This window comes from Lottia gigantea (genome assembly GCF_000327385.1).
Source record: "Lottia gigantea unplaced genomic scaffold LOTGIsca_102, whole genome shotgun sequence".
Classification (NCBI taxonomy): Eukaryota; Metazoa; Mollusca; class Gastropoda; family Lottiidae; genus Lottia; species Lottia gigantea.
This window is the reverse complement of record NW_008706795.1, coordinates 547,569-558,665: the sequence shown is the minus strand read 5'-3', so window position 1 is coordinate 558,665 and position 11,097 is coordinate 547,569. Positions and strand designations below refer to the sequence as shown.

The following is an 11,097-nucleotide window of genomic DNA, read 5'->3' as shown; positions in this document are numbered from 1 at the left end:
ATACAAAATAGTCAGCTAAAGATTTCACGACTCATTTGCATTGCCAAAAATCATCAAAAACATTCCCCCTGATCCAAAGAATGAAATGACTAAGTACAACCTCAAATGCGAAATTATCGTGTTTAACTAGCTAGCGGATTTTGGCACTATAGCATCGAGCCATCTTTGATCCAGATATATAGGGATGCCACTGATTATTCAGCTTTTTTTTACAAAAAAGTTTTCAAAGTGCTCGATATGCTCTGTGGGTCTAATAATCGAATGGCATTTATGAAACATTTAGTTTTTTTTTATTTGTGCCTGCTGAAAATAAATTGTCATGAATGAATCCTAGATTTGTCTGACTTAATCTCTGTTAGAAATGTGTCGACATCATAACAGAATGCTCAAATTTTCTTTAAGTGCAAGTTTACGTTCACTTTTTTGGAAAAGTAGACATACCCCTAAATCTAACATGAATGACAAAATCTACCAGGAACTGGTATACCTGTAATAATAGAATTGATACTGACCACAAGTCGTATACATTTTTTCAAGAAATGGGTGATTTTCACTGTCACCAAAGTTAATTATAAGTGATATATGATAGCATGTGTAATCTTACTCAACACCAGATTTGTTCTCGACTTATATCTTTCATGCAAGCTAGAATATTTGATTTGACAAAATTATAGTGTCATTAAGACAGTGTGTTAACCAGACATGCTGTTCTAGATACATTATCTTGTTTAACAATAAAATAACATGGTTATAGGCAGCAAGATAATCGATCTGCTTTAAAATCATTGACGACAAATTACAATATAGATAGGTCATAGTACGACCAGACTATATAGGCATGTTTTACAAAGAATTAAAACTAAAACTCAAACAACAAATGGTGGACAGCTGTGCCATTTTGAGGGATTGATTTTAGTCTTGAATATGTGTAAAATGTACTAGAACTGCACGAAAATCACACAATATCTTCAAAAATACCTTAAACTGGGAATTTTACTCAATATTTCTATATATCACATATACATACCTTAAATTGACTAGTCGTCATTTTAACATTCAAACGCAGATAATTCTTGACACACATGGATTTGAATGCTCAAATTCCGACGGTGAGTTGTAAACACTATTACTGATTAGCTCAGCTAAAAAAGTCCTGTTTCTGAGACTAAAGTATGATTGGTCAAAAAATGGCCTACGTGTCCCTTTAAAGAAAAAATGAAAATCATTGTTGACAGGTAACAAATTAGGGTTCACGTGCATCCCTGATAACAGTTGATCCTCTTGGCATTGATCTTTCTCGGAGTCGACTAAGAATGGAAGGACATATGCTTCAATAGAACACTGAGAGACTATGTTTCAATAGAACTCACAGACTTAAACTATCCGATATTTAAAAGTTAACAAATAGCTGGTTGACAACACATTTTCAAAATATGCCACGAAAAATCTGTTGATGACACCAATATACTGATTAATGAAATACACTATACCATTCATCCCTATTACCAAGTAATAAAAATAAGTCCTATTTTTCATTCTTGATTCGCGAATCAAAAAATTGGACATGCTTCATCTATCTAGGTTTTAAAGGGACAAGTGCGCCATTTTCTTAACCCATCATACTTTAGTTTTCGTGTTCACAGCTCAACGTCGAAATTTGAGCCTTCAAATCCATGTGACGAGTCGTCTTTTTTGAGAAACTGCCATATATAGAAAAGACATGTATAGAAATTGAAAAAAAAGAAATTCCTAGTTTGAAATTTTTGAAGAATTTATGCGATTTTCGTACATTAAGACTCAAGATGGCGCAGCTGTCCCTTTAACGTGAGCCTTTTCATAACAGTCAAAATATTCGTCCCATTTTCTGTCAGGTTTGCAGAATATATCTAGACAACAGCTGTTCATGAAATATAAATATGATAGTTTATACTAACGAACTGAATTTAACATCTGTTTCTAATGAATTAATTATATATAATATAAAAATGATTATCATAACTGTCTGTCTAGATTCTTTCTGAAACAATCACAATAAAAGGTTTATGGTGTAGTTACCTTTATATTCCAGTTTTTTTTTTACTGAAAACCAATTGTTTTACTAAGTTAATATCGTATAGTTGCAGAGTCCATTAATCATAGAACCGAATTTATATTGTAGTTTCTCTTTAAACTAATATCATCAAACTGAAATGAAAGTTTCGGTGTAAACTAATCATATCATCATCAGTAAAATATTTTAGTTTCTCTTCGTAAACTTCTCATATCGCCAGTCTGTATATCATCAGATCTAGTACTTAGTTTCTCTGTAAACTAATAACATCAGTTTAATATTCTTTTTTTTTCTTCGTAAAATATAATCTGTTTTCTCTTCTTAAACTATTCATATTGTCAGTTTTTCATATCATTAGATATATGTTTCTCTGTAAACTAATTAGATCATTAGTTCTATATTCTAGTTTCTCTTTAAACTAATCAGATCATCAGAAAACTAATGTCTGAAAACTAACCATATCATCAGTTCTATATTCTAAATTCTCTGTCAACAAATCACATTACCAGGTTTATATTCTAATTTCAATGCAAACTAATCATATCCACAGTTTTATATTCTACTTTCTCTGTAAAGTAATCATATCATCAGTTTTATATTTAAATGTATCTATAACCGTATAATATCATCAGCTTTATACTTTATTTTCTCGTGTGTTTTATTCCAGTTTTACTATCAAAATTTGATTTATCTCCTATGGGCCTTTTGTGTTTTCAGATATATATATATCATCGATCTGCAATTATACAAATTGATTTCTTATATGGCCTATATTTGCTACTGATTGATTTATCGATTATAGATATATATCAATTATTCACAAATTAAAACTTACTCCACAAAACCCAGTAGAAGTCTAGATTGCAAACATACTAGCAGATACTAGTGGTGCCGTTTTGACAATTACTGCATCCGTTGAATTGTTTTTTGTAAATTTTCAGTAAATTTGACTGAAGTTGAATGAAATTATCATCATTGTCGCTTTATTCGTCAATTGTCCGTTGATATTAAGGTATTCAAATATTTGTCAATGTTTGATTGTCGAGTATAGCGTTGACTTGTGGAAACGAAAGACAACAACGAACAAAGTATATACGCAAATCGATATATATTATACTTTGTCCTTTCATTATTGTGTTTCAATAAGGGCGTTGGTTGATCTTTTTGCTTCGTCAAGGAAATTAATTCTGAGGTAAATCAAAGACATTCATCTTTTTTTTTGAAGAAATGTCAGTAATTAGTTTCCAATTTTAGAAACTTGGGTCTTATATATGATATTAAATATTATCCTCTTTGTCCGTGTATTTTTTAACCCTTAACAACTACGGATATACTGTTATAATGCCATTCTCCTTTGTCCTAACAATCTTGTATGGTTCAAATTCTTTGGGTTTTAGGGTTTTTCACTGCTTCGCCCGCACTGGATCAATCGTCCATCTTTGAGAAAAATCTTGGAAAAGGAGAGTTATCAGTTCCTTTCTTAACTATACCATCGGCTTCGATTTGGCCGCAGAGATGTTTCCACGCTGGATATCTCATAATATAATGAAGACGATACCACGAGAAAAAAAGATTGGAACTTCATAAATTATTTCAATTCAGTTATTTAATGAGTTTGATTACATTAATCACTAATCATCATCTGATAATTAATAGCTGCTCATTAATATGCCACATGGCCACAGATAGGATTTCATGTTGATATTTCATATTGGTTTGAAGAAGATTCCATGTCAAAACATTGAAACTTCATAAATTATTTCAATTCAATGATTTAATTAGCTTGAATACCTTTATCAATAATTATTAGCTGATAATAAATAGGGTTTAAATAACACCATGTCATTAATATCTGTATAAAATATTCATAACCTCGTCTGAATAAGTAACAACTTAGAATTAAGCATCATCTAATAAACAATAAAATTATATATCTATATTAAAGTTTAATAGTCACAAGTACGGTAAGACAAATGACCATGAAACCTATGCAGTTTTTCGCCTGACAATATAGATGTTATTGGTTATTTGCTAAGAAATGCATCAGTAAACGTCGCTGTCCTGCAAAAGATCATCTTTTGGAGGAGGGATTACCTCGCCCACGTGGTGGAACCTAACATTGAGTGTAAACGGCTGATTGTTGAAGGTTTATTGACAAGATTAACATGACACAATTCTCATCTCTTGTAATTTTGTACTCTGTACCCTGGTGCAATCATAACCGTAACACACTAAAAGTACAAAAATGAGCAAGGATGTTCAAAACAGAAAATGAAATTATCAATTGAAAATAGTAAATTCTTGAGAATGTGGATGAAATTTAAGAGCATGATGCATAATTTATTAATATAGCAGTTATTGGTTTCCGTACAAAAATATTTTCTTAAAGCAGGTTCCACAGTTTGACATTCCAGGCATTGATAAGAAATTTTGCAAAAATAATTAATAGTAGGTAAAACATTTAATATGGTGTCACATGTGTATAGTTTGACGGGAAAACTGACCTGCGGGGTCCATGCAAGGCTAATTTGGCGCCATTGCCGGGTTTGTTTACATTTTGGGAAAAGTTTTCACACAGCATAAAACATATAAAATTGCAATATAAATTATGAATCCTGTGATATGATATGATATCATGGGAGGATAATCTTATATAATCAGGCAAACACTTACATTGAAGTTGGCTAAACCTGAAAGTTTGGAGAAGTTTTATTGAAATTAAGTTGGTGATTTCTTTGCTTTAAAAAAATAATAATTTTCTACTCTCCTTAGACAGAAGAGTACTACAGAAAGATAACTCTTGACATGACTGAGCTTCAGACCACAACTACCAAGCAGGTATAATGTGATAAAATGGTAACATTACATTAAGAACAGAGTACTCCGGCGACTATTTCCATCTGCTAATCTGCATTTTATACTGCAGTCACAGGTTCCGGCTATAATACAGCTCTCTTTTCGTGAGTAACGTACCGTTTAACTAACAAAAAACACTCGCATCTTCAAAAGATTATTTAATTTAGGGATGTAAGCCAAACCAGTCGGACAGAAAACAAAAAAACCTGGGACAACTGGTAGAACAAAATGTAGTTTCTATGAAGTCAATCACCGCAAAAGAGGTTGCAAGATAGTAACAAACTAAGTAGTACGAGAGATTATCAAAAACTTAAAGGGTGTAGGCCTATGTATGAAGGCGGAAATCGAAAGTGAAAAAAAAAATTGGAAGTCGTAAGTCGGAATGTCCCGACCCGCTTTCGTAGTAGGCCTATGACGAAAATATTCTTATCGAATTCCTATTGCATGTATTGATGGATGTTAGTACTGAATCAAGCTTAATGTCAAAGATGGACAAAAATCTTAAAGTAGAGTTGTTTAATAGAATAACAGACTTTGGAAGTAATAATTGGTGGAGAATTCTCCTGGATATATCACGGAATGGTAAATAGACTTAAAAAAAATAAGAACCTGCTAATGGAAAAGCTTTTATTTTCTTGTCTTAGTAAACAGTTAATGTCGGTAGTAATAGAAAGTTCTGTCAATATTGTACTATTGTGGTCTCGATCCGAAAGATAAGGAATCTTTGTGAAAATTGACAAGGAACAAGAATCTGTTGGCTTATCTAGTGTTGAAAAGAATTTCAAATGTCTGCCGACTTGGGAATTTTGTTTGATCTATTCGGATGGAGGATCGATGATATTTGCAGCTATCAAAGTACAACCAAGTTTTGTGATCAACTTTTTATGCTGCTATGTTGATACAAGTATCAGAGAGATTTTCTTTCATATCAGAACCATTTTTTTTTATAAAAAGGGAGAAATCTAAAATTAATGACACATGTGGAGGTCTTTTGAAGGATGAAAGTACGATGGTACAAAGTCTCTGGAAAATAACTAAGTCATGCATGTGGAATGTCATATTACCTACCAGTTGAGGATCCCGGGTTTCCATTTTCAGTAATGCAGATAGCACTTGCTGACATGGGAAATGCGTTTATTCATTTCGATAACACAACACTATGACACCGCGCTGCGCATTAGATCCATTAACAGTTGTCTGTTGTTGCACAATCAAGTGCAGAACGTAATGCAACATCTCATTTCCATCGTATTCATTTTGAATAATTGAAATGAATAACGGAAATGAGTGTATATTGATTTCTAGGTCATAGTTGTGATTTTTGATAAATAAACCCATCGGTATACCGTGGTCATGGTCATTTTTCAAGAAAAGTACAAGATTTGTCTCCCTTCAATAGAAATGAATTTTCCTTGCATCCCTAATAGAACCTTTGCTCGTGATATTGTCGATCGCATGACATCATGCATGACACGTTTTATACAGAACCTCACCAAATTTAGGAAGGAACGCTTACGAAATGGTATCAAGTAAATGAGTTGTATCTATAGTTTATCTGATGAATTAGTGATGCAAATGACGGACGCTCGTAGATCGACACGTTTCTATTACACGCAAGTATTCACGCAGGCACACGGTTATTCAAGGACATGTTTTTCTACAGTTAAAAAATTAGACGATCATTCCTTCGAAAGTATAATGTAGTGCTCGATAATACTCGTAGGTTGCCAACTATTTTTTCAAAAATGAGGCCGATCGACCATAGACCAAAATGATCGGGACCAAAACAATCCTGTGAAATGGTGTTATACAACAAATACTTAGAAAAGGTCCGTAAAACGACTGGATTACTACATGACTCACTTCAATAACAGTCAACTGAATAATTAAAAATAATATTGATATCTAAAAAACATTTTATGAAATCAATTTTATCGTTTTGCTTGATAGCATTATAAAATTAACCTACCATATATAATAACGATTTGATTATAAATGAAACACTGACACATAGTATTTCTTATGACAACCTAAGTCTTTTAACGGCACAGAATGAACATATTTCAACGACTGTCTTATCAGAATAAAATAACTGACAAAACATGAAATGCAATAGCAAACCAATTCTTTTGAACTCGTTCAGGAATATTTACCACAATTATCAAATACTTTTCATGCGTTTTCGAGCACCTTCAAGAAACTGAATCAGAAATAGATTCAAAAATCTACAAAAAATATAGCAGACTTCATAAAGCAGAAGATATTAAACGGGATATTGATTTTGTAATTACCACTTCAAATCAGGTGAGAAACTATATTTTCTACCGGAAGTAAGCCTCGATACTTTGAGAGTAAATCAATGGTTTAATGTCAGTTTCCGTACTTCCGGTTCCGATAAAATCCTGATTAATGTTTCATAATCCTCTCAGAAAAAAATAATTCAATTCATATGATGAAATCTCATCGGATTTCTACATTTCATTTCCTGTCAAACAGTTTGTAAGAAATGTAAAACTGTTTTTTGTAAGTTACAAAAATTTGCATGCAATTTAAATGTATGTTTGATAACGTTGTTAATCACGAAGGGTGAAACGCATATTTTAGGATTAGTGACGTCATCAAACTTTGGTTTCAAAGCCTTATGGTCCTATATATGTATACATTTTATAGGTCTTTGCTTGGTTTTAGCGGAATTGCAGGAACCGCAGACCTGATTGAAAATTGATGATTAGAATTGATTGATAATATATTTTCTCATTGGCTAATTTTAAATTTTATGTTTATTCTTAAAGGTAGTATTCAAAACGGTTATAAAGATAGCTTGCGTTGCAAGGTAACATACGCCCACTGGCAGCTGTCAGAAATAATAAAACAGTTTTTAGAGACTAAAGTACGAATTTTCTCATATTGAAGAAATTATTCATGCTGAATAATTCCACAAAATTTTTTAAAATCAATATCAATAACCCAAATACAACAAACAATTAAATCACACAGCTCAGATCAAGGGCAAAAAACAACTTCTGACGCATGTTTACAAAGTTAAGGGCAATAACTCAAAAAATGTTCATCAAAAATATCTCTTGTTAAAACATTTCATCGAAAATGCGTCAAGTTAAAATTGTCCGAGATCTTATCAATTTCAATGATCACACCTAGTTTCTTTAGAATCGATTGAAAACTGTAGCTTCTATTGTGCTCACGAACAAATTTTGACGCGTTTTTACAAAGTCAAGGGCAATAACTCGACAACCGTTCAAATTGCATCAAGTTAGAACTTGTCCGAGATCTTATCAATTCCAATGATCACAACAAGTTTCATCAGAATCGGTTGAAAACTGTAGCGTCAATCCTGCTCACAAACTATTTTTAGCAAATTTCGACGCATTTTAACAAAGTCAAGGGCAATAACTCAAAACCGTTCATCGAAAATGCGTCAAGTTAGAACTTGTCCGATATCTTATCAATTCCAATGATCACACCAAGTTTCATCAGAATCGGTTGAAAACTGTAGCTTCAATCCTGCTCACTATCTATTTTTCACAAATTTCAACACTTTTTAACAAAGTCGAGGGCAATAACTCAAAAACCGTTCATCGAAAATACGTCAAGTTAGAACTTGTCCGAGATCTTATCAATTCCAATGATCACACCAAGTTTCATCAGAATCGGTTGAAAACTGTAGCTTCAATCCTGCTCACAAACTATTTTTAACAAATTTTGATGTGTTTTTACAAAGTCAAGGGCAATAACTCAAAAACCGTTCATCGACAATGCGTCAAGTTAGAACTTGTCCGAGATCTTATCAATTCCAATGATCACAAAAAGTTTCATCAGAATCGGTTGAAAACTGTAGCTTCAATCCTGCTCACGAACTATTTTTAACAAATTTTGACGCGTTTTAACAAAGTCAATGGCAATAACTCAAAAACCGTTCTTAGAAAATGCGTCATGTTAGAACTTGTCCGAGATCTTATCAATTCCAATGATCACACAAAGTTTCATCAGAATCGGTTGAAAACTGTAGCTTCAATCCTGCTCACGAACTATTTTTAGCAAATTCCGACGCGTTTTATCAAAGTCAAGGGCAATAACTCAAAAACCGTTCATCGAAAATGCGTCAAGGTAGAACTTGTCCGAGATCCTATCAATTCCAATGATCACACCAAGTTTCATCAGAATCGGATGAAAACTGTAGCTTCAATCCTGCTCACGAACAATTTTTAACAAATTTCACGGCGTTCTAAGTCAAGGGCAATATCTCAAAAACTGTTCATCGAAAATATGTCAAATTCGAACTTGACCGAGATCTTATCAATCTAAAGCATCACACCAAGTTTCATCAAAATCAGATAAAAACTGTAGTCTTTATAGTGCTCACATTAAATGTTGACGGACCGACCGACGGACCGACGGACAGGGGCGACGACAATATACGACCACATATTCATGTGAGCGTATAAAAACTGTAGTCTCTATAGTGCTCACAAGAAATGTTGACCGACGGACCGACGGACAGGGGCGAAGACAATATGCGACCACATATTCATGTGGGAGTATAAAAAAAGAAGGTATTGACATTATGGAACAACGATATTGTGACCTCTCAATTACTGCTGCAGAAACTATGAATAGAATTCAAGCATGTATTCTCAGGTAGAATAGTTCTGTGTCTGTACCCAGTAGTACATTTACTATAACTCTTACGTATATAGCGTGATAAAAACTGATCAACTGTAAATGATTGATGGAATCTGCCATAGAATAAAATAGAATCAATAGCTATAACTGAATAATGGTACTTCCTATGTTAGGTCTTTCAGACAGTTCAAATTGTAATTGTTACTACATCTATTGCAAAAACGTGGCACTTATGCGAATAGAATTGTTATATGAGAGGCCTTTGAATATGACTTTGTATTATTTCCTTTGTATTATTGCCTTGTATCGCAATGTCTTATTTGTTATAATAGATGTTGTGTTGTGTAAAGCTATTTTACCCACTCTATATACATATGTTAACCCAGGTCTATAAGATGATGTACATATATGTTCAAGGACTAAACGAGTTCTTAAACTGTAGTGTACAATCTATAATTCAAATTCAAATCGAAATGGTTTTTTTCTATATGTGACCCCACTTGATATCCATAATCTGCATTATCTAATAACAAGTTTCATTCATCTCCCGTTTGGAATTAAAGAAAGTATTTAACCATTCGAATGCTTTGTTTAATAAAATATATCTTGATATTTGTTATCAATAATACAAATGTTTTTGTTTTTCCACCCGTGTCTCTTTGTAGAATGTTCGTTTCTCTTGCAACATCGACTTCCCACTCCGTTGATAAAGTTCCCAAAACTGATCTAATTTTGAAATTGAGATATCGAGTGGATAAACAGATATATTGTATTACGGTGCGAGCACAGGACCGGTCTTGATTGGAAACTTTTGTCGCCGACTAGAGTCTTGTCAAGAGTTTTACCAACCGGTTACGGGCATACGAGGAGACAAAAATCTCCAGTCGGTCGTTTTCCATCATGTCGATAATCACGTGTGGAGCATGCAATTGAAACGAAAATGAATCTGATTGGGTGATTGGGTGAAACGAAAATGAATGATGATTGGATGATGTTTGATATTATAAAACCTGTTTGGGACTCGACAATCTTGAGATCAGGATTTTACTCAAGACTTTAATCGGCGACAAAGATCTCAGACCAAGACCGCTCTCTTTAATTGATTTTCCTATAATGTAACCTACCTTTTAAATCGTCAACTCTCAATTCATCATCGTTATTAACATCTAGTTTGTTGAATGCTTCATTAATCACTTGGATTCTGGATACACTCATGGTAGGTCGAAGATGATGCATGAATTCAGTAAAATCAATATATCCAGATTTATCATGGTCCAGAATGTCAAATAAAACTTTTAAATCCTCGTCATTAATCGACATACCATAGGATTTTACTCCCATAGCTAGTTCCTTATAACACAGTTTTTTGGAATAGTCCACGTCCATCCGCCTAAAAACAGTCGACAGATGTTTGATTCCACCACAACCATTTTTCAAACATTGATTTCTGATTGTTGAGACTAACTTCTCTTTCTGAGTATCCTGTTTATGTTCAGCGTACATGTTGAAATGTCAATTAAACCGTAACTTCAACAGGTTTTATAACACAA

General features: G+C 33.2%; 1 protein-coding gene across 1 annotated transcript; it reads right to left on the bottom strand.

Annotated features, from left to right (window-relative positions):
* Positions 1-10,457: 10,457 nt before the first annotated feature.
* Positions 10,458-11,050, bottom strand: LOTGIDRAFT_135934 (hypothetical protein; the record flags this gene model as incomplete). Its single annotated transcript, XM_009046502.1, has 2 exons — positions 10,458-10,557; positions 10,668-11,050. The coding sequence occupies 2 exons, from the start codon at positions 11,048-11,050 to the stop codon at positions 10,458-10,460; spliced, it is 483 nt and encodes a 160-aa protein (XP_009044750.1).
* Between the last annotated feature and the right edge of the window lie 47 nt (positions 11,051-11,097).